The sequence below is a fragment of the Sorex araneus genome, chromosome X (assembly GCF_027595985.1).
Source record: "Sorex araneus isolate mSorAra2 chromosome X, mSorAra2.pri, whole genome shotgun sequence".
In the NCBI taxonomy this organism is placed as follows: Eukaryota; Metazoa; Chordata; class Mammalia; order Eulipotyphla; family Soricidae; genus Sorex; species Sorex araneus.
This window is the reverse complement of record NC_073313.1, coordinates 313,919,481-313,944,659: the sequence shown is the minus strand read 5'-3', so window position 1 is coordinate 313,944,659 and position 25,179 is coordinate 313,919,481. Positions and strand designations below refer to the sequence as shown.

Below are 25,179 nucleotides of genomic sequence, written 5' to 3'. Positions count from 1 at the left end.
GTTCTTGCCAACCCTTCAACTTTCAACATAAGGCCAGGGATAGGAAGTGACTTGGGAACAAGTTGGCAGGTCTAGACAAAAAAGTCCCCTGGAATCCAGTCACCCCTGGGGTTCAGTGTAGTTAAGGTGGCAGAAAGTTCTGCAAACAGTACCAACCTGCTCTTCCGCCCCCCTTGGAAAACATTTCTCAGTGCCCCTTTCTTCTGAGCTCTGCTCCTTTCTTCCAGTCTCCCCTCATCTCTTAGATTAGTTTTCTCACTTTGTTTTTATAGTTTCCCTTCTTACTGGGTAAGAATCCAATGTACTCCATAACTTCAGTCAGACCATCCTTGCATTTCACTCTTCTGGTCTCTTCCCCAAGTCCTATTCCTCATGGCCTGCTTGGCTCTAGTTTTCTTCGCGTGCCAAGAAGCTGGTATCTAGGCCAGACCAGGAAGTGAAATTTGAGCCTGGATCATCCTGAATGTGTCAGGTTGGAACCCATCCCACCAAAGTTTCATCCCTGGGAAGTACTCCTAGTTAAACGATTTGAAAAAACCTGTTCTCCAGAGTCCCAGGGAGAGGTGCTGTGCTCAGATCACTATCTTACCTTCTGCCAGACTGGTTATCAAATGGCACCAAATACGATAGAAATAGACAACCTGCAAGTTAGTGGGTGGGGAATTTGGAGGGGTTCTGCAGGCCAGTATTGGCTAAGAGCCTCTAGGGATCTCTCCATCCTGTGATGAGATGATTGAAGTAGGTATCTGCCATCACCCAATTCCAGTCATTCTACTTCTCTAACAACCCTCTCTCCCTCGCCCTCAGCAAGGACCTGTCACTCCTGATTGCAGAAATGTGCTCCCTTCCGATGGCAAGATACTACATGTAAGTCTACCAGAAGCTCAATTTCGTCCCTGAAAGTCTGGGGATGGCATGGAAGGGAAAGAAGGCTGAGTCAGAGGGACACAGCTCCTTCTCACCTTGGAATTCGTAGTGCACCATACTTAGTTAAATCATCGCCACAATAATAATGATCCTGAGTATCTGCATGATGCTAGTCTCCCATCCTGAGAAATCTACAAGCAGAGTTTCCACTAAATTCTTTTAACATATCGAGAAACTGAGACTCAAAGAGGTTACATAAATTGCCGCATGGAGCCAGGAATCAGACTCCACCTTCTCTGCTGTTCTGTCTTCCTTTCTCCAAAAGTTGAGGGACAATGTTGTATCTCAGTGACAGACTCTGGTCTTCTTCTCCCAGGTTGGGCTTCAGATCATCCTTGCTTTATATCTCACCCCACATTTGCATCTTTATTCAGAGTTTGGTGATTTTTGTACTAAATCACTTTGACCCTTTGAGAAATGAGAAAGAGGATAATAGAATAGAATAGAACTGGCCTCTGGGATGTAATTTATTTCTCAGTGAACCTGCCTGCTCCCAGACATAAAATGCTTACCTGGACCCTGGAAGCTTTAACTTTGGGTGGCTGGAAGGTGCAGGAAGGACGCAAATGACCAAACAGATGTCATCGCGTCGGGGGTGGCTTGAATTCTGGTCTCTAAATAGAAAGTTTCAGCAGAGAAGTCCATTGCCCACACATGCTGGCTGTCCAGGCGGGTGGGACGATACCAGCTGTTCAGCCCAGCCTATTTTCAGATCTTTATTTCTCTTGAACAAGAGTGCCTACTTTAAATGCAGCCATTAGGGAAGGGCATTTTAACTAGCTCTTATATAGAGAGAAAAATCTACTAGAGGTCATGCCATTGACCCCAAGGTCTGCCCTCAAAAGGTAACTATGTCTCCATAGCCCAAGAGTGGCTGATGGGCACCTTTGAACCCAGCCGGTCCCCTGAGCCAGGAAGTACAAGACTTTGATGTTGCACATCACCAGGGTTTCCTCCTAGTTCTCCCAGCATGTATTTACCTTCCCAATCTGATCATTAAACTGTTGAACCCACAGCCAGCCCCAAAGCACTATAATCAGGCCCTTCCAGCTCTCTGTGCCCTCCCACACTAGGCAATCTCCCTGGGGCCTACCCAGCACATACCTCCCCTGCTCCCCTGAGCCAGTCGGCCATGCAGCATACTTCCCACCACACAGGATTGCATTTCTTCTGATTTGTGGGTCTTCTCCTATGAAACAAAGAAGTATTTAAAATATGCTAATAATAAACTACAGTTCATTACAAATTCCCTCACTGGAGAAAATAAACATCGTGTGTGTGTGTGTGTGTGTGTGTGTGTGTGGGCGCACACACAGACACACACACAAACATTGCATGCATGTATATATGTAGGGAGAGAGATATTCTCCCAAGCAATGCCCTGAAACTCTTGAGTCCACTGCCATGAATAAGGGGCTAACCTGGCAGTGTAAAGTGCTGGGGACCACCCCCATTCTGCAGTGCTTTGAGAGCACACAATGACAGACTTCAAACTTGGGTCCACGTCCTTGCCAAGACATGTGCTTCAGCCCTTTGAACTATCTCCTTGGTACCTGAGATTAAATATGTTTCAGAACTTGGGGCAAGCCCAGAAAATCTGGGATCACTGAGATATGATATCAAATGTTTCTTGGAGAATAATGAAGAAGCGTGTCGGTCCCTCTGGGCTATTGTATCCCAGAGATACCTGTCAGAAAGCTCTTTCCCCTTCTGGAGGAAGGCACTGGCTTCCTCATTATCCAGGTAATCTTAGGGGGTACAGCTGTTCAAGGAGGCTTTTTCCAGCCTTTGCGCTGACCTACTCCGGAGTGGAACACCACTTTTCACCTATCTAAGAGAAAGGATTTCCCTACCAAGATCTAAGTGTGTGTGTGTGTGTGTGTCTCTGTGTGTGTGTGTGTATGTGTGTGTGTGCGTGCGCATGTGTACGAAGGGAAAGAGGGATTCTCTCAAGAAGTGCCTTGACTGGGAGGAAGAGCTGGGACTCAGGACAGCAGATGGAAGCCGGCCATCAGCCCTGCCCTCTTGTTCCAGAATCAAGGACAAAGATCAGAAGGCTCTGTACATAAGAGGTGACCAGCTCCTGGCCGGAAATCCTGAGACGGACAACTTCTGTGCTGGTGAGGCACTACAGGGACTCATTCCCCTTCTCCTTCCTGTCAGCGCCCATGGGAGGGAGCAGCTGAGCACCACTGCAGGAGGGAGCCAAGTCCCAGCAACCATCAAGGCAGGCTGAGGCCTTGTATGCTTGGCCCCATTCCTTCCTCCAGTCTCGGGCCACGAGCGGTTGCCATGCAGGGCCCCTGATATCTGGCTCTTCTATCTCTTCCCATGCAGAGAAAATTTGCGTACTTCCCAACAGAGAACTGGAGCGCACCAAGTTTCCCATCTTCCTGGGGACGCACGGGGGCAGCCGCTGTCTGGCATGTGTGAAGACAGAAGAGGGGCCCTCCCTACAGCTGGAGGTGAGAACTTGCATCTCCTTCTGGGGACCCTGAAAGCTTTCCTCCCCTACAGGTCCCTTGCCTCTTTTTCTACATCCAGTGCCAAGAACCTTGGCCTCTGCAACCTACAGAAAGCAGTTGTCTGGGCAAAGACCCTCTCTGCCAAGTGCCTTGCTGGCAACATCCCAGAGTGAGGGTCCCTAGGGCTGGTGGTTCAACCAGCTCCCTTCTGCAGTTGGCTACTTTACCCCCCACAGGATGTGAACATCGAGGACCTGTACAAAGGTGGTGAGCAGACCACACGCTTCACCTTCTTCCAGAAAAGCTTGGGCTCAGCCTTCAGGCTGGAGTCTGCTGCATGGCCAGGCTGGTTCCTCTGCAGCCCAGCCAAATCCCAGGAGCTGGTAGGACTCACCCAGGAGACAGAGCCCTCCACCCTCACTGAGTTCTACTTTGAACAGAGTCGGTAGAGTGGCCAGGGACTGAGTTCCAGTCAGGGGTCCTCAGACCCAGCTCAGCCTGTGTGGCAGATAGAATCAGGGCCTCCCAAAGATGCCCAGACTCCAATGCCCAGGGCCTGTGAAAATGTTCCTTTACATAGCAGAAGATCCTTTGCAAGTGTGATGAGTATGGGTGACTGTGTGATGATTGATCCCAGGAATCCACTGTAATCCAGGGGATCCTCTCCTGGGTGGGTGGGGAGGCAGGGGTCAGAGAGAACTAGAGGATGTGATACTGCTAATACTAATGAGTGTGGCTAGTGAGCCAACAAAGGCTATTGGCTTCTATATGTGGGAAAAGGTAAAGGCACTACCTTTCCCTGCAGACACCCTGGCCAGTGAAACCCATTTCAGACTCCAGAGCAGTAAAATAATAAATTGAGCAGTTTGAAGCCACTATGTTTGTGATAATTTGTTACCATAGCAATAGAAAACTATTGCAGGAACTTCTTGGCCCTCACGCAGGGTTTAATATAGGATCCTAGGGAATTCAGAAGGCTAACCTAGTTCCCTCTCTAGTGCATCTATCCTAAGAAATCTCATCAGTGGACAATGTGTGAGACTGCTTCTAATTTCAGTTTAGTTCAAGACTTAGTATTTCCCTCTCAAGTGCTTTGCAGTGAACTCTTTGGTGGATGGAAGTATTGATTTGGGTCTGTTGTTTTGGTTATGAGAAGCAGTGAGGGAGAGGCATTGTGTTTATTCTGCATGTACTGAGTTTAGGGTTGCTGTGGAATTGATAAATCAAAGTAACTCATCAAAATCGGGACTACATGGCTGGACCTCCACTGAGAGTTTGCAGTTGGGCCTGACACAGGCCCACGGAGTTCAAATCTTTCTCATTTTGTAGAGAATCTGTGTTCAGCTTCTAATAGAGGAAGCTGCTCTGGTAAAGGGCTTCAGAAATGGTGTGGGCTACTGTCATCCTTCCTGTCTCGTGCAACTCCTCAGTCTCCACTGGGCAACAACTCAAATGCTGGGATTATCTTGGGCCCCTGGTATAATGCCAGGGCACTAGAGCTTCGTGTCTCCACCACAGACTCTGCCAAGCAAACATTCATAAGCCCATGTAGGAGAAGTGAAATAACTTGCAGAAGGTTGCATGAATCATACACAATGGAGCTCAAGATAAATCTGGCCCAAGGAATCCAGTGCCATTTCTCAAGTTTTTATTCTGCTTTTCATCATATAATTATTTTTGAAAAAAATTTTCATAACAATTAAATTGTGATGATTATGTGAACCTAATTTTTTTCAAAAAGAAATTATTGTGCCAGGTATAGAAAAACCAAACATGATGCAAGAGATACAGTATTCTAGAAGATGGGCTTAGTATGGAAAACTAAACTAAACCTTAATGCTTGTAAAGGAGAGAAACATAGTGAGCAAGAGAACAAAGAAGTGCAATTTAGGGTGAAGCTACAGGTATTCCATGACAATATCAGAGAGGTTTGCAGGAAAAATGGTAGATTTTTTTTTTTAGGAAATGTCTAAAAAAATTTTATTGAATCATCGTGAGGTAGTTACAAGCTTTCATGTTTGGGTTACAATCACACAGTGATCAAACACCCATCCCTCCACCAGTGCACATTACCCACCACCAATATGCTCGGTATACCCCCCCTTTCTCACCCTTCCCCTGCCTCCATGGTGGACAATATTCCCCATACTCTCTCTCTCTACTTTTGGGCATTATGGCTTGCAACACAGACACTGAGAGGCCATCATTTTTGGTCCATTATCTACTTTCGGCACGCATCTCCCATCCCAACTGATTCCTCCAGCCATCATTTTCTTAGTGATCCCTTCTCCATTCCATCTGCCTTCTCCCCTCTGCTCATGAAGCAGGCTTCCAGCTATGGGGCAATCCTCCTGGCCCTTGTATCTATTTTCCTTGGGTGTCAGCCTCATGTGATGTTATTCTATACTCCACAAATGAGTGCAGTCCTTCTATGTCTGTCCCTCTCTGACTCAGGAAATGACATTTGAGCTGAGTTTGAGGAGTAGGACTAGAAGTACAACCATATCCAAATTCACATACAGAGGTTCTGAGAGAAATGGATGAAGTATGTTCAAGCGGCAGTGGACATCTGGATAACCTGGGGTCTGGTAGTTCCAATTTTAATGAGTTACTGTGACTTATCAATTCCATAGAATGACAAAAAGGGTTAGGAGGTAAGAAAGGCCATCAGAGGCTAGATATTGGAAAGCATTGAAGGGAAAATAAGGGTTCTTCTTTATTTATTTAGTCATTTTATTCATTCATAACTTCTAGTTTGCAAGCCATATCAGACAGTGCATAGGGCTCTGCTCTCAGGGATCACTCCTGGCAGTGCTTGCGGGACCATATGAGGTAGTGTATACCATGAAGTTAACTAACCTTAGTTTCTTCTCTTGTGAACTGTGTCCAAAATCATCCAGGCTTCTTCCCACCTCCCAACCGGGTTTTGCTGCAAGGTGGATAAAACATGAAGTACCATAGATTAAAAAGATGTGCTCACCAAGAGAAGATGAAGCAGGGGTCAGACTGACCTTGGAACCAGCACCCCACTGACCTCAGGACTGAGCCAAACAAAAGGCAAATGAGGTGAGTGGGGAGTAGGGAGGAAGCTGAGAGGTGCTACAACTCTGCTAGCAATTGAGTTGACTTCAGGAACCCCTGCTTAAAATCTGGGCCCACTTGAGATTTTTGTTTTTAATTAAAAACAAACCTTCTCTATTTTTTTTTTTAAATTAAACACTTGAGCTCCCTATTCCCCAGCAGAGATGAGGGCCTGAGATCACTCCTGGAAATTTTCAGCCTGGTTGTGTGGCCTGTTGGTTCAATGCTTATGTGCTACAAGGCAGATTTAGAGCTTTTCAGGAACAGTGGTTCTAGGAGTCACCAGGGCTAAACCCAGTGGGGTGCAGGGAAAGTGAGGGGCTTGCAATGCTGGCGATTGAGCCCAAAGTCACACACCTGCAAGCTAATGCTTCATCTTGTTGACCATTTCCCTGGCCCTTCAACTTATCCTTAGATTCAGTGAGAAGATGCAGAACAGTTTTAAGGGACACAGAAGATCATTCGAAGGGCTGGAGCTCAGGTCTGACATGAGTAGGCCTGATATTGGAAAGCATTGAAGGGAAAATAAGGGTTCTTTATTTATTTAGTCATTTTATTCATTCATAACTTCTAGTTTGCAAGCCACATCAGACAGTGCATAGGGCTCTGCTCTCAGGGATCACTCCTGGCAGTGCTTTCGGGACCATACTGATTCTCAGCAACCCATGGTCCCCCTAGCGAGTGCCATCAGGGATACCCTGGTGGCCACGTGGCTAAAGTGGTTATAGACACCGTTAGGACAGCTTGGAAATATCTCCCCACCTCCACTAGCCTCACACCAAAAATAAATCTAAAAATCTCAGCAGTGTTTTAAGCAGAAGATAGTGGAACCCATTAATACCTAGCAATAGCTAGATTTTATACAGGGACACTAGAGGAATTACACCAGTATCTCAAGTAGGTCCAGATTTTTAGCAGGGGTTCCTGAAGTCAAATCAATTGCTAGCAGGGTTGTATGTAGCACCTCTCAGCTTCCTCCCTATCCCCACTCACCTCACTTGCCTTTTGTTTGGCTCAGTCCTGAGGTCAGTGGGGTGCTGGTTCCAAGAGTCTGACACCTGCTTCATCTTCTCTTGGTGAGCTCATCTTTTTAATCTCTGGTACCTCATGTTTTAACCACCTTAGAGCATAAACCCAGGTGTGGGAGGTGGGAAGAAGCCTGGATGATTTTGGACACAGTTCCCAAGAGAAGAAAGAAAGACTATTTCTGTGTTTAGAAAACATGAAGCAGCTCGTACACATCCATTCTGAGCTAGTTCTGGGGAAGGAAAGAAGATACAAAGAGATGCAGAATATATGGTCCCAGTCAATGAGGGCATATAGTAAGGAGGTCAAGGGGGAGAATCTCTGAACAGAAGCCAAAAGTTGTCCATACTTTATATGGAATAACTAAAGGACATTCCAGATAGTACACAGGAAAATCTTGAGTTGAAAATTCTATGGGTACTTCAGGGCACCCATAGAAAAGATGATAGGATATTCGGACTCTGGGCACTTAAGATTAAGAAATGGAAGCAACTTCTGACAGGCACAGTTTGGAGATGCTAAGAATATTTTATCCAACCTCCCACAGCTTGTCCCTAAAATATTTTCCTCCTCCCTGGCGACCACACCAAAGACTTCATTCCTCAACCAGCCCATTGGGGCTGTTATTATGTAAATACCTAGGAGAGGCACTGTAGATCTTATCCATGTCTATCTCAAGGTAAACCGGTTGTTCTGGAGCCAAAAGACTAGTAAGTAGCCCACTGAACATGACACCTTGTGTTATTCCTTCTCCAGAGAGTCCTGACTGGTTTGGAAGACGGGGTGGAGAAAGTGTTTAGTGTGGGTGAGGTGTGCATGAGGGCTGTCTGGGGGAGGGGCCAAGGATGGCCTGAGGGCCAATAAAAATGGTCAGGCAGAAGGGAGATTGTCACAGATTGTCACAAGCCAGGAGGAAGTCCTGACAGTGATTGTATTCCGGCACACTCATGAGCATGAATATCTACACATATGTGTGGCATGTAAACATGCATAAGCATGCTGTGTGTGTATGGATACCCACATAGGCACCAGCTGAGCCTAGAGGAACTTGCCTATATTCCAAGAGACTTGGGCCAATATTCTACAAGAAGTCAGTGTGTTGGTGGTCCCCTATAAACCATGTGTCCTCAGTCTTTCCAACCATGGTTCAAATATATAGCTACACTTCCTTTTTGGCCCAAATTGTCATCTCCAGATTCATGTCCACTTTTTGCGAGCCTCTGAAAATAACCGCTAAAAAATCTTTTACACGAAGATCCATTGCCACCAGCTACAAAAAGCAGAAATGGGCCAAGGAAATCCAAGCCCAGGTTTAGGGAGGAGAAGTCAAAGTGAAGAAGAAAACTACAAAGCATTCTGCTAAAACATACAAACTTTCTGTAAATGAAAGTCACAGAAAGAAACATAATGAGCATCAGCAGGTAAGTGTAGATCCTAACAGAAACACTGCATTTAATTTATTTGATGCATTTTCAGTGAGATTTTATTTTGTGTGATTTTATATTTTAAAATAGTTTGGTAGCAAATTCCAATCCCTTTAAAATTTACAGGCTCCAAGCAATATGGGCCCTGGATCCCAAAGGCATTTGAGGTCGAGAGCCTGCAGTGATGAACTCAGGCTGTAGGGGGCGACAAAGATTAACTCAGTGCTGCTTTGGGGAGGTTGGAGTGTTGTAACTCATTTCATCCCACCAGTATTTATTTTTCTCAGTTTTATTAAGATATATAATTGATGCACAAACCTGTATAAGTTTCAAATGTACAGCATTATGAACTGAATTACATAGACTGTGAAATGTATCCCTATGTTGCATCTCAACTTTTATGGTTATACTCCCGCCCCCCACCCCCCACCCCCCACCCCTCTCCTCCATCCCACCCCAGATGGAGCTATCTTCTGAAAGGAACACATTCAAGCAATTTGGGAGACCAGAAAACCAATGGTTTGAAGCTCAGAAAATAGATTCTGAAGTAAAGAACTGTCTTCTCTTTCAAAGCAACTAATCTCTGGCCCCTCTGCTGATATACTACAATAAAAGTACTTATGTTGTTCTTTCTATTGTCCCTTCTATTTTTCCCTTGGCAACCTCCTTCCCTCCATGAGAGTTTACTCACTTCTATTTCAGTTTCTGTGCAAGAAGGAAAGGCAAGACTTGACTTAGATCTAGTCTTCTCAGAGCCATACCTTTTTTCTTGTACTCCAAAACCTCAAGATCAATGTTGAACACACATGAAGAGCTCAGTCAATGGCTTTGAATGGTTCCAAGCTGCATATGAGAACCTAGAAGATTAGTTTCTAGTATGAAGGAAGATTTTTCATTAAAAAGAGAGCCTGAACCTCATTCAAGACTATGTCCCCTTTGTATCATCCATCTCCCCGCATCCAGACTGAGATAGCATAAACTCATGTTTGGCTATGTTAAATCTTTTTATTTCAGTTTTAGAAGGTCTAGATTCTATTGACCTGATAGTCTCTAAACACAAGATTTCCTATGGTTAAAAATAGGGGCTGGACCTTCTGGAAAACAATTTGGACGACTCTCAAAAAATTAGATATTGAATTCCCATTTGACCCAGCAATACCACTGCTGGGAATATATCCCAGAGAATCAAAAAAGTACAATCGAAACAACATCTGCACATGTATGTTCATCGCAGCACTGTTTACAATAGCCAGAATCTGGAAAAAACCCGAATGCCCCAGAACGGATGACTGGTTGAGGAAACTTTGGTACATCTATACAATGGAATACTATGCAGCTGTTAGAAAAAAGGAGGTCAAGAATTTTGTAGTTAAGTGGATGGGCATGAAAAGTTTCATGCTGAGTGAAATGAGTCAGAAAGAGAGAGACAGACATAGAAAGATTGCACTCATCTATGGTATATAGAATAACAGAGTGGGAGACTAACACCCAAGAACTGTAGAAATAAGTACCAGGAGGTTGACTCCATGGCTTCGAGGCTGGCCTCACGTTCCGGGGAAAGGTCAACTCAGAGAAGCGATCACCAACTACATTGCAGTCGAAGGCCATGTGGGGGAAGGGAGTTGCGGGCTGAATGAGGGCTAGAGACTGAGCACAGCGGCCACTCAACACCTTTGTTGCAAACCACAACAGCTAATTAGAGAGAGAAAGCAGAAGGGAATGCCTTGCCACAGTGGCAGGGTGGGGTGGGGGGGAGATGGGATTGGGGAGGGTGGGAGGGACACTGGGTTTACGGGTGGTGGAGAATGGGCACTGGTGAAGGGATGGGTTCCCAAACTTTGTATGAGGGAAGTGTGATCACAGAAGTGTATAAATCTGTAACTGTACCCTCACGGTGATTCTCTAATTAAAAATAAATTAATTAAAAAAAAAAAAAAAAAAGAAAATGATGGCTGGAGGAACCAGTTGAGATGGGAGATGCATGCCAAAAGTAGATAGTGGAACAAACATGATGACCTCTCAGTGTCTGTGTTGCAAGCCATAATGCCCAAAAGTAGAGAGAGAGTATGGGGAATACTGTCTGCCATGGAGGCAGAGGGAGAGTGGTAAAGGGGGGTATACCAGGATATTGGTGGTGGGAAATGTGCACTGGTGGAGGGATGGGTGTTTGCTAATTGTGAGATTGTAACCCAAACATGAAAGCTTGTAACTATCTCACGGTGATTCAATAAAATTAAAAAATTAAAGAAAAAAAAAAAAAAAAAATAGGGGCTGGAGCAATAGCACAGCGGATAGGGAGTTTGCCTTGCACTCAGGCCGACCTGAGTTTGATTCTCAGCATCCTATATGGTACCCTGAGCACCGACAGGAGTGATTTCTGAGTGCAGAGCCAGGAGTAACCCCTGTGCATCGCCAGGTGTGACCCAAAAAGCAAAAAAAAATAAATAAAAAATAAATGTTACTGAGCCAGAAAGATAGTACAGGAGGTAAGTGACTTGTCTTTCACAGTCAACCGAGTTTGATCCCCTAACCTCACTTATGGTTCCCTGAGCACTGCCAGGAATTGATTTCAGAACCAAAAGTAAGCTCTGAGTACAACTGGGAATAATGCCAATTCCAAAACAAACAAACAAAAAAAAAATGAGGAACAAAATGAAAATGCCAATCTCCCACTTCAAAACGGCTGACTGAAAATCATGGAGTTGAGCTCAAAACCTGAACTTTTAGGAAAACTCTTGGTTCTCAGGAAGACATAGATCTCCAACTTATACTAGAATTTGCTTTTTTTATGTTCAGCCATACAGAAATTAGATCACAAGCAGTATACTGTACGTGACACTCCACATGCACTTTGTTTCCATGACTAAAGGGAATCATTAAAACAGGAAGTTGGGAATCAAAACATAACTACCTTTACAGAAACATGTGCTGACAAATGTGACCGAGGCTGTCACTCTCTGCTTGTGCTAGGTCGTCATAGAACAGTTCGGAAAATCTTCCTCAGTGTGAGAAACTGCTCATCAATCAGTCAGTCGTTACTTTGTCACACACCCGAGGCAGAGGGGAAGTGGATGGGTGATCAGCATCAACAATCAGGGAAGCATAAAAGTTTTGTAAAACTCACTAGAATAAATTCTACTAGGGACTGTACACCCAGGGATGCAGTTAGGAGCTTGCTTTAGGGACAAGGACTTAGGTTGGTGTTACCGCCTTTCCTGTTTTGGACGTTGGTGTCTCTCCCCACTGTGGTGTCCTTGGTTATACTTTTGTTCTACTTGTAGATGGCACTTCCTAAGTCTTCGAAATATTTAACTGAAGAGACACCATCTCAGTTCCCAAAAAGACCCTGATGATCTGGATGGATGTGGATGTGACAGCCTGTTTCCCAATCACTTCAAATACTCTGCTGGTAGTGTGAGGATGGATGTTCTTAAGATAGCCCATATTCTTATCCCATGGTGCCAAATTATGAACTCCTAAGGTATTGAGACTAAGCATTTTAATTTATTTCTGCTCAGAAATGAACACACAGCTGCTCAGGTTCCCTCATACAAATGTGTAGGTCATACACAGAAGGTTTCTAGGCAAAACCATCCACATTTTGATATAGACTTGGATACCTACTCTACAGTCTTATACAAGTTGGCAATAAAATGCTTCATACTAAAAAGGCAGGTATTCTAATTACTTTCTAGCTGATGAGACTAGAATCAAAATTGAATTGAAGTGAATTCACTTCACATTTCAACTCTACCAATTCTCATCTAGTACATTGGAGTGTCACAATCACATGCTTTCATGTTCCCACAGTGCATCTGGAAGAAACTCTATGTGCTAATCTTTTAAGTGTTTATATCCTTAAAGAATATGAAAGTGCTTTTAAAGCATTATATTCAAGATATTCATTTATCTATTGTTGTGAAATAATGTCCCCAAACTGTCTTTTTTTAAAAAAATGTAAAAGTCAATAGCCATAATCTGGAAAAAGCCCGAGTGCACAAGAAGAGATGAAACTTTGGTACTATGGAATATGTGGAATGGAATACTATGCAGCTGTTAGAAAAGATTAAGTCATGAAATTTGCATATAGGTGGACCAACATGGAAAGTATCATGTTAAGTGAAATGAGTCAGAAAGAGAGGGATCGATGTAGAATGATTGCACTCATATCTGGAATATAAAGAAACAGAATGGGAAACCAACACCCAAGAGTAGTAGAGATAAGGATCAGGAGGTTTGCCCAATGGCTTGGAAGCTGGACTCACATGCTGGGGGGGAAGACAGCTCAGACATAGAAGGGAACATGAAGTAAAGTATGTTTGGAGGACCTGCTTGGAATGGGAGATTTGTGTTGAATGTAGACTGTAGATCAAACACAATGGCCACTCAATGCCTCTATTGCAAACCACAACACCCAAAAAGAGACAGAGAACAAAAAAGAATGCCCTGCCACAGAGGAGGGATGGTGGGGATGGGGTGAGGGTGGTGGGAGGGATGCTGGGACCACTGGTGGTACAAAATGGGCACTGGTGGAGAGATGGGTACTCGATCATTGCATGACTGAAATGCAAGCACCAAATTTGTAAGTCTGTTACTGTACCTCTCAGTGATTCACTAATAAAAAAATTTTTTAATTAAAAAAAATGTAAAAGTATTTACCCTGCTCTTGAGTCTGCAGTTGAGTGGGGTTCAGCCTGGGGCTCAGAGGGTGGAAACTGGAACAACTGAATACTTCTTCCCTGATGGGGTAGAGGTGAACCTTGGTTCCTTAATGCAGGCTGATCCAAGTGGTTCTGCTCTTAAGGTTTCACTCCAGCATGCTGACTGGCTGCCAAGAGTGCCTTGAGAGAGAACCAAGCACTATTTGCCAACTTTAATGACATCGCTCTGGAAGCCATTCAGCATGTCATCATTCGAAGCGCACAGCTTCTAATGCAGCCCACCTTCAGAGGCAGAGAAATTAGACCCTACCTAGTAATGATAAAAAATCTCAAGTACTTTATGGGGGTATTTAATTAACTTTCCCTCTCTTTTGGGGGCACACTCAACAGTTCTTGGAAAGAGATGCAGTGGGGGCGGGGACAGCTTTCAGGAGCAGGATCGAACCCAGAGGTTCTACCTGTAAAACAATAACAACACATGTCCAATTAGGGCAGCAAACTAAATATAGTTCTTTTAAAATTCTTTTGGGGGGCATCACATTCAGCAATGCTCAGGGGTTATTCCTGGCTCTACACTCAGGAATTTCTCCTGGGAATGCGTGGGGGACCAAAAGGAATTATGGGGATCAAACATGGCTTAGGCTTTATACAAGGCAAACACCCTGTTTGCTGTAATATCACTCTGGCCCCTAGAACAACAAATTAAAAATACAAGTTTCTTTTGGGGAGTTAATTTTACAGACTATGACAACTTTTTATACTTTTGATATTTTATAAAGATACTCTTGTTGCTACTGAGAGTATCTGGCCCATAGGGCAGAGCCTGGCAAGCTACCCGTGACATATTTGATATGTCACGGGTATTTGACATATTTGATATTTGATATGCCAAAAACAGTAACAGTAAGTCTCACAATGGAGACATTACTGGTGCCTGCTTGAGCAAATCAATGAACAATGGGATGACAGTACTACAGTGCTACTCTTGTTCAAGTTATACTTGCAAGGGTTTATTTCTTTTAAAAAAGAAGAGAAAAGTTGGTGACAGTAATAAGCACTAATGCAAGTGTTATTAATATATGGGGGTAAAAGTGATAGTTTGTGGTCGATCTCAACATAACACATTTTTAAATGAATAACCAGAATTACTTGGTACTTCAGAATGACTTCTTTCCCTTTGAATCTGTAAGGGAGAGAGGACTCCTGTATCCCTGAAACTTTGCTAGTTGTGAAGACTAGCCCCATGGGCAATTTATTTGTATGACAAATAAGCACCAGGTCTTTGGGTTTGATTTTACGAGCAAAAATGAAAATAAGACAAAATAGATTTCAGTTTTTAATGGTGGAATAAGGAGCAGAGACCTTCTTTCTGACCTTGACTAAACTTGAACAAGAAAAGGGGGAATATAGTTGGGACTGCACAACAGCTTCCAGGAGAGGACTGAGCACACTAATGCACGCCCTCAGCACAAAGTCAACTACAGAAGCTCTCATTGTCAGAGACAGGAACTGAAGATGTGAAGAACTTAGGGAGAACAAATGGGACAATCTGAAAAAAGTGTATGGACAAACATTGTCTCACAGTAGTGTTCCTGTTGCTGCTGGAGAGAAGGTAAATGGAAAGAAGAAAGTTTCATTTGTTTTAATGTGGGCTGAAGATTTATTGAAAAAGTCTTCTACTAGTTTCTGTTATTCTCCATTAAGCAAGGGAATAGAAGGTAGGATTGGGGACTGAAGAAAGAGAAGAATATTTTAATTATTTTCTGTAAAAGCAAGACTGCCACGAAAGTACAGAGACAAGAAAGAGTTGCTAAATCGTTGTAAAGGTCAGCTTAATTAGGTTCTTGTCACTGTGTATCAGTGTCACCTGTCATGTTCTCCCCAGATGCTTAGTGACATTGGTATAGGATGAAAATGAGTAGATAGTGGATAGATACAGAGTTTTGTCAGACAATGAAATTGAAGAACAGAGTGTGGGGTGGAGGGGTGAGGGGAAGAGATTTGGGGTAGGGGGAGATAGCAATGGGAAATATTGATAAAAAGTCCAAGAGAAGGTCTGGAAGAAAGTGAGAACAGAAGGAGGTGATGGAGCTCAGTTGAACAGGTAAAATAACTAAGCAGGGGAGAAAAAGGAGAGACAGTGAGATAAAGGAGGGAAGAAGGGAAGAACATACAAAGTACTCTGCTCAGAATGGACTATTTTGCTTTCCTTTCTGTCTTGCAATGTTATGGGTTGAATGCTTGTGAATTCATGCTTGTGCTAGGCTTGAACTTACTTACCATTGAGCCAATCCCTGGGCTGTGCTTGAGCTTTTATAGGAGAAAATTCTGTGAATGATTGCAGGACACAGGGGATACCCCTGGGGTTGTTAAATTCGGGAGAGTGGAAACATAAATCACTAGAGGATAGAAGTCAAGAAAATAGCAGGTGAAAATTACAGAGAAAAGTGTAAGATTGTATAGATTTCAAAGATCCAGGGCACAGAAGACTCAGAGTGGAGGGAAATAGGACTATTGAATGAAGACAGGGGTGTAGGGAGGAGGCAGGGATCTATTTGTCAAAAAACTGTGTCCCAGCAGCAAGTCCAGGAAGACACCAGTGTCGGAGATCTCTCTGGGCTCCATACTGGACCAATTTCACTGGGACACCTCAGTGTGCAGTCTCCTCACCTACTCCAGATGGAATTCCAGTGACCAAGAGCTTCCACAAGCGAGGCCCAGGTATGCAGGTTCCAGGACTAAATCTCTAGAACACATGGCGGCAGAGGACCCAGGTTGTCCTTCCCTGAGTCTCTGCCTGCCCAGTTACTGGCTGTCACGCCCACAATTTGCCTCTGGGTGCCATCTTAGCGCACCAAGAGCCCTGACCCAGAGACACACAGTTGACTCCCAAAATGGGTTTCTGCCATACAGAGATGTCTCTGGAACCCAACGATTTACAATCTAGAAATTCACATTTATAATTGCGGCAGTTCGAGCTCTCATGATATTCAAAATGAGCAATGGTAAATAAATTAACTAGCATCTGCCCCTGGCAAGTAGGCTTGAATGATGGTGGGAAATTTCAAGCAAAAAATAATGCACCAAATTGGAGAGACAGTATTTGGGAATTTGTCTGCCATAGAGGCAGGGTGAAAACTGGGATGTGGGTAGTGGAAAATGTGCACTGGTGGAGGGATGGGTTTTCCATCATTGTATGGCTGAATCTCAAATGTGAAAGCTTTGTAACTCTATCTCACAAACTCAGACAATTTCACTGTCACTGTCACTGTCATCCTGTTGCTCATCGATTTGTTCAAGCAGGCACCAGTAATGTCTCTCATTGAGAGACTTATTGTTACTGTTTTTGACATATCCAATATGCACGGGTAGCTTGCCAGGCTCTGCCTACTCTCGGTAGCTTTCTGGGCTCTTCGAGAGGGGCAGAGGAATTGAACTTGGGTCGGCTGCGTGAAAGGCGAACGCCCAACCGCTGTGCTATTGCTCCAGTCCTCAGACAATTTAAAACAGAAAAATACATTATTTTTTTAAAATTACCATATTGTTCCCAGAATCAATTGATAGGGCTGAGAACCAACGTATAAAATGAGTAGAAATCAAGGGAGACTTATTACAAAGAATTACAAAGAGGGGAGATTGATTACAAAGTGGGGGAGATTGAAGGATAAAAGCCTGATGGTGCCTTCAGACTTCCAGATACCCCAAAATTGCTTCTGTACCTTTAGCCAGACCTTAACAACTTGGGGCCAAGTTTATCAAGAAATTAAGCAGCCAAAAGTTAGGTATGTGGGAGACACACATACAAGCCACTTCCACTTAGCTATACAAGCTCATTTATTGGCCTTAATTCAGAGACCCATAAATCTCAAAAGAGATAAAAGATGCAGTTAGGGCCTGTAGCACAGAGGCAGGCAGGAACCCATGCCACACTCGGGGCTACTTCCCATGTGCTCAGGCCAAGCCTCGTGCATGAGTGAAGTCCTACGAAACCCAGGTAACACAGAACTTTGTGACCTTGGACACTGGTCTCAAGGGGACCAGGAGCAGAGATCCACTGCCCGCTATCCCCCAGTCTCTGGGGACCCAGGAGTCACACTCATAAGACACTTCCTGCTGGCACCAGATAATCTCGTCATCAGCTACTGTCCAGATCACACGGCTGTTTCTCCTGAAAGGGAGCATAACATGATGCCCCCATAACCTTGCCACCGGACTCCGTGCCAGACTGTTTCACAAGGGGTGCCCCAGAGGGGGCAGGTGAGAACCTTCCCTGCCCCAAGGGACCCAGCTCTGTTAGCCAAAGACCTCCACAACCCAACTGCCACCATGCTCAAGGCTGCTCCCCACACACTCAGGCCGAGCCTCACATATGAGTAAACATATTCCTGGACTGCGCTGCTGCAAAAGCAGCCATGTGACACATCATAAAACACGCCCTACCCATTATCCATAATTACCACACCACATTTGATGGGGTTCATATAGTAGGCAACAAATCATAGAGGGAAATATATATATGCATATATACATATTTTCAGATATGTATACCAAACCTCACACCACCCAAACTTTAACAACATGTTAATGATATGTATAGAATGTCTTAATGGTTCCTGCCAAAATTAAACAATCTTCACACTGTCTCCTATATGAATACTTTTTTGTAAGCATGTTTAGCAGTTCTTCATAACAGACAATATGAAATATATTACTTTTGTTGTGTTTCATGACAGGGATTGGGGTTTGGGATGGAAACATCCCGAATTTGGTGGCGGGAAAGGGTAATGGTGGTGGTATTGGTGTTTGCATATTCAGTATAATCAAACATTGTGAACTAACTTATAAAATTTTAAAAAAGAAATTAAAAAGTAATGTGGAGTTCATGCCCAATTCAACAACTTAATCAATGGCTGAGTAAATAGCAGTGCTCCTACATTATAATAAAAAAAAAAAGGTAAAGATCAGCCACTCACAAAAGAACGTGCTTTTTGATGTTGGTATCTCTTCTTAAAAGCTGACCAAATGGAGATTTTGAAGTTAGAAATATTTATATTAGTACCATAGTATTAGTTGAGTCCTGTCTTGGGAGAAGTAACTCACAATGAGATGCCTCGTAGGATTATGTCAGGCCACTGACTGGACACTGGGAAAACACAGAGGAATGATTGTTGGTATGATGGATGTGGACCTAGTGGTGACTTGTGGAGAGACTGAGCTGAGTGCATTACTTGCTGGAGTCTCCCTTAGGGCCATGTTCATATCCCACAACACAAAGGAAGACACTGAGGCACAGAGAAGTTAAGCAACTTGCCTGAGCTAGAAAGTTGCACAGGCAAATCAAATTCAAACTTTTTTTTTTTTATAAGAGTGTGTCTAACAATCCTACCCAGCCAATTTAGAGAGCACAAAAAGACCCAACTATCCTTGAGGGAAAAAAGAAAGATGGTTAGTGGCTGGAGGAATCAGGAAGACTCCAAGAGGAAGTGGTTCTCCCTCAGGTCAAAGAGAACCTTCGGGATTTCAACAGAGAAACATGTGCAAGAAGGAAGCAGTAACAGTCTGACGAAGTCAAGTATACTAAGGGTTTGGGGAGGATCACAGAGATGAAGAGCTGATGTCAGGGTGTGTGCGAATGCATGGAAGGTTGAAGGAGGGTGATATATTATGAGGTGATCTTTTGTTTTTATATCTTTAATTTATTTTCGGGACTGGAGCAATAGCACTGCGGATAGGGCATTTACCTTGCATGTGGTCGACCCTGGTTCGATTCCTCCATCCCTCTTGGAGAGCCCAGCAAGCTACCAAGATTATCCTGCCCACACGACAGAGCCTGGCAAGCTCCCCGTGGAGTATTTGATATGCCAAAATCAGTAACAAGTCTCACAATGGAGATGTTACTGGTGCCTGCTCAAGCAAATCGATGAGCAACGGGGTGACAGTGCTACAGTGCTACAGTTATTTTATTTACTGAATCACTGTGAGATACAGTCACAAAGCTTTCATGATTGAATTTCAGTCATAAAATGGTTGAACACACATCCCTCCACCAGTGCACATTTTCCACCACCAATGTCCCCAGTATTCCTCTCGCCACCCTCACCCTACCCCACCCCCTGCCTCTATGGCAAGCAATTTCCCTCTTACTTTCTCTCAACGGCATGACAGTGACAGTGACAGTGACTTTCTCTCTACTTTGGGGCATTATGGTTTGCAAAACAGATACTGAAGGGTCATCATGTTTGGTCCTTTATCTGCTTTCAGCACACATCTCCATCCTGAGCAATCCTTCCAACCATCATTGACTTAGTGATCCCCTTCTCTATGCCAGTTACCTTCTCCCCCAGCTCATGAGGCAAGCTTCCAACCATGGAATAATCTTCCTGGCCCTTGTATCTTATGTCCTTGGGTATTAGTCTCATGTTATGTTATTTTATATTTTACAAATGAGTCAGTCATTCTATGTCTCTTCCTCTCTTTCTGACTCATTTCACTTAGCATGATACTCTCCATGACCATCCACTTTTAAGCAAATTTTATGACTTAATTTTTCCTAACAGCTGCATAGTATTCCAGTGGGTAGATGTACATAGTTTCTTTAACCAGTCATATGTTCTCTGTCACTGGGTTTGTTTCCAGATTCTGGCTATGGTGAACAGTGCTGCAGTGAACATACAGGTGCAGATGTCATTTCTACTGCGCTTTCTTACACCCTGTGGGTGTCTCTTGTAAGGCCCTAGATTGGATTGATGCATTCCTTTAACAGTTTGGGAAGTTTACTCAGGAGTCATAAACACAAGATTTGTTTTGTGTTTGATCTTTGACACCAAATAATTCCCCAAACACTTTTGGGTATGACCCTGGTGGCTACCAGCACCATTAGATCTGAGTCGCACCACATCCACCAGCTCTACCACTAGACTCTTCAGCCAGGTTGGCTGAGCATCTCACAGAGCAAAGTGACCCTGGGTCTCCTGAGCACTGCTTGGAAGCCTACCACTACTACCACCAAAAAATAAACAGAATTAAAAGCATTCTGTCCAATAAGCAGTTTCCTTCTGTAGAAGAAGAGAGCTATTCATTTTCATATTAATTTAAACATCTTTTTTTCTTGCTTTTTGGGTCACACCCAGCAATGTACCGGGGATACTCCTGGCTCTGCACTCAGGAATTATTCCTGGCTCTGCTCAGGGGACCATATGGGATACTGGAAATCGAACCTGGGTAGGCTGTGTGCAAGGCAAATGCCCTACCCTCTGTGCTATTGCTCCAGCTCCATTAAATTTCTTTCTTTTTTGTGTGTGTTTTGGGCCACACTTCTGGCTCTGTGATCAGTGGTGTTTTAGGGACCATATGGGTGCTAGGGATTGAACCAGAGTCAGCCGCACGCAAAGTAAGCACCTTTCTCCCCTGTGCTATCTCTCCAGCCCTATTCACAATTTTTGATTCTTAGAGGACAGGAGGCTTAAATATAATCGCAGCTATGATTTAAACAACCCTTACAAGCTGTTGGATAATTCATGCCAATATTTTTTGGGGTTGGGGACCATATTTAATTTTATTGTTGTTTCTATTTGTTCTCCTTTCTTTCATTTTTTATTGTTGCTGTAATGACCAGTATCTGCACATTTGATTATGGTGCTCACACATACTTTGTCACAATGTACAGGAGAATTAAATGCTTTACTGTTATGCGTGGACTGCCAAAGAGCAGAGCCACTGAGATCTTACTTGGGAGGTGGAATAGTGCCAGGGATTGAACAAATGGCTTCATGCTTACAAGGCAGGTCCTCTGCCTCTCAGCCATTACCATGCCGTGGGAAACTAACTTTTAATTTTGATAGAGGTATTAACAAAAATAGCAAGTTGCATTTGTTATAACAATTATTTCACAAAACAAACACAGTTTGTACACTTCCAGTCCCCCACAAAAATATAAGACCTGGAAGAAAGAACAACCATTCCCCCACCTCCCCAAAAAACAAATTGTCAAAGCACCCACCTTATTAACATGTGAAGTACAGGACTTTCACTTTTCTCATTTTATTTGTCCAACTGTTATTGATAAGTAGAAACTGCAACTCTAAAAGATCTGGCATGGGTTGGAGTTGAAGAAGAAATTGCAGCTAGAGGAAAGATTTTCAGTCCTTAGGAAGCTTGATATTGTGGTTCTAACTGGGAGTGGGCTAGGCGGGGCCTTTGGATGTGTGAGTAACAGGGCTGATAGGGATGCACTCCCTCCCATGACCACAGGAATCATGACTAACGGATCCAGGTCAAACATGCATGGTCCTGAGCACCGAACTCCTGTCAGCTATGCCAGTGCACCAGAGAGGGCTTGCAACCTGAGACCTTTTTTGCTCTGTCTGTACTGGGTAGTGGGACTGAGAATAGATGTTATTGGCATTTCAAGATACTTTACACATAAGTATCTGTGGAAATATGACAGTGGCAGGTTAAATTACATTCTCCAAAGATGCCCATAGCCTTCTGTATGAAACTATTTGTCATGTTTCTTCATATGGAAAGAAGCTTCTTTGCAGATAGGAGCAAAGACCCCCAAACAGGATGGTTGTCTTGGATTATTCAGGTGGGCCCAGTGTAATCACAAGAGTAAGCAGAATAGGAAGTAGCAGTGTGAGTCAGAGTAGACTCTGTGACAGAAGACGCCGGAGCGCTAAGGCACAAGCCAACAACATAGGTGCCTCTAAAAGCCAGACAAGGCCAGGGAGGGACTTACCCAGACCCTCCAGCAGAAGCACTGACCCACTGAAACCTCGTTCTTCTCCTTGCAACATCAGTGTCAGACTCTTAACCTACAGAAGTGAAAAATCATAAACGTATATGGTTAGGCATTATCTTTGTGGCAACTTGTTGCTGTAGTACTAGTGAACTGATGCAAGGAAGGATGTGCCATCAGTACAGATAGAGAAATCTGAAAGGCGGATTAGAAATCTGGTGGAGTCTGTTTGGGGTGCTCTGGTGTCATATGTAGGATGTACAATATTGGTGAGATGTCCACCCAGCAGCTGTCACTTTGTTGTTTTTTTTTAAATTTTATTGAATCACTGTGAGATAGTTACAAGCTTTCATGTTTGGGTTACAATCTCACAATAATCAAACACCCATGCCTCCACCAGTGCACATTCCCCACCACCAATATCCCGGGTGTACTCCCCCTTTCCCACCCTCCCCCTGCCTCCATGGCAGACAATATTCCCCATATTCTCTCTATACTTTTGGGCTTTATGGCTTGCAACACAGACACTGAGAGGTCATCATGTTTGGACCATTATCTACTTTCAGCACACATCTCCCATCCCAACTGGTTCCTCCAGCCATCATTTTCTTAGTGATTCCCTCTTTATTCCATCTGCCTTCTCCCCTCTGCTCATGAAGCAGTCTTTCAGCTATGGGGCAATCCCCCTGGCCCTTGTATCTACTGTCCTTTGGTGTCAGCCTCATGTGATGTTATTTAGCAGCATCTGTCACTTCGAAGACAGAAAAGTGAAAAAAAATTTCTGGAAATGTTACATTGATTGTATAGTTAATAATTATACAGCCTATTATACAACCTATTTATTGAATAATTAATAGGTTTGTATTAATATAGATTGTATAACCATATATCTTATACATGTATCTGTAATGCATATGTATTATACATACCCTATATACTATGCATTCATATATAATATACCATTTTATTTTGTGTATATTTTTGGTTTTGTAAGAAAGTTTTTAATATTTAAAAATTTAGTTATGATAGTTTAGGTCACATCTTTACAATAATGCTAACATTGTTTTAGTATACATAGTTACCACACCCCATCACCACCAAAGTGTCCAAGACCCCCCACCAGTGCACATATGTTACTTCTAGTCTACTTCACAGTTCTTCCCACCTCAACATATTTTATCAGCTCTGTGATTCAGAGCCAAAGGTTTGTTATGAATTGATTATTGTCTATTCCCTTACTTTGTTTATCTGTACTCACAGATGAGTGATATCATCTAGTGATCATTTATTCTTTGCCACCTAGCTGATTTTGCTTAATATATTCCATCCATGTTGCAGTGAACTGCATGATTTCATTTTTACAGAAGGCTGCATAGTATTAGAGAAAAGGCTATACGTGCCTTTTTGTATATATGCCATATGTATATATGCCACAACTTCTATTTATTTGTCATTGGACATTTGGGAAACAATAGTATTTTGAAAGGAAGAGGAGTAGACAACTAATATTTGTTGAGTACCTGCAAGTTTTATAATTTTTTTAACCAATTCAGTTTGTTTTATCTTTGTAGCAACTTAGAGGTGTTTTTTTTAAAACAATGCAATTTCACAGATAAGTGTGTAAGGCTTAAGAGACGAGTTAAAGGGAACAGAGAGATAGTACAGCTTGCTCATATAATGCTTGCCTTGCACATAGCTGACCTGGGTTAGATCCCCTGAATCCCATATGGTCCCCCAGGCACTGCCGGGAGTAAGTTCTGAGTGCAGCGTCAGGAGTAATCCCTGAGAATTTCCAGAAGTTCCCAGAACGCCAAAAAGGGATGAATCCAAGATTATTCTTCTCATTACCAGAAACCAGACTCATAGCTGGGTATAACCATACAGATTATGGGATTCTTGTCATTACATGCTCTTAGGTCACTTCTGCATCTGAGGATAGAGACAGCTCTCCTAATCCTTTTTTAGTAATAGTAAGAGCTGAGGTCTCGAATAAGTAATTTTGGGGTCAAGAGTTTATTCTGAGAGGTTAGAGCTAAATAAAATTCAAAGGAATACCACGAAGAAAGAAGTTTGAATTTTTAGTATGCTGGATGTGATATTTCTCAGAAGAAAAGTTTCTTCACATCAAGACCAGTGGGTGTAGAGATCATGTCAGCCATGACTCACTGTCTTTTGACACATCAGGGGCAGTGGGCAGGAGCCTGGGAAGTGGCTAAGGGATATGACTCCACCTACACTTACAGGATTTATCCCCTGGTCTCCTCCATGTGGGGGAAGGAAGAAATGTGTAAAGGGATTCCCCCAATGTTGGAGGACTCGGAAGGGACAAGAGAAGGAACTCCTTAGTCCCAGGCATGAACTGAACTCTTGATGGTGTAGGGTTTCAGAGAGCGCTGTGCCTCAGAGAGCCTGTCTCACACATGGGTGTGGTGCTGAGTTAGGAGTCCCTAATCCTGTGGCTCATAGGCCTGGGTACACAGCTTACATTTACTGGGCCTTTCATGTATACCAGTAAGTTGTGTACAAGGGCATTTGGGGGATTTATTCTTTATTTTTACCTCCCTATCGTACTGATAAAGAAACAGGAAAATCAGGAAGTTCAGTAAATTATCTAAGAACACAGAGCTTGTCAGTGGTGAGACCAAAACTTTTTTTAAAATTTTTAAAAATTTTATTGAATCACCGTGAGATAGTAACAAGCTTTCATGATTGGGTTACAATCTCACAATGATCAAACAGCCATCCCTCCACCAGTGCACATTCCCCACCACCAATATCCCGGGTATACCCCCCCTTTCCCACTTTCCCCTTGCCTCTAAGGCAGACAATATTCCCCACACTCTCTCTCTACTTTTCGG

General features: G+C 43.4%; 1 protein-coding gene across 1 annotated transcript; it reads left to right on the top strand.

Moving 5' to 3' along the window:
- The first annotated feature begins 835 nt into the window (after positions 1-835).
- LOC101549189 (interleukin 1 family member 10) lies at positions 836-3,841 on the top strand. The gene is made up of 4 exons (XM_004609253.2): positions 836-867; positions 2,962-3,047; positions 3,265-3,392; positions 3,629-3,841. The coding sequence occupies exons 1-4, from the start codon at positions 836-838 to the stop codon at positions 3,839-3,841; spliced, it is 459 nt and encodes a 152-aa protein (XP_004609310.2).
- The last annotated feature ends 21,338 nt before the right edge of the window (positions 3,842-25,179 follow it).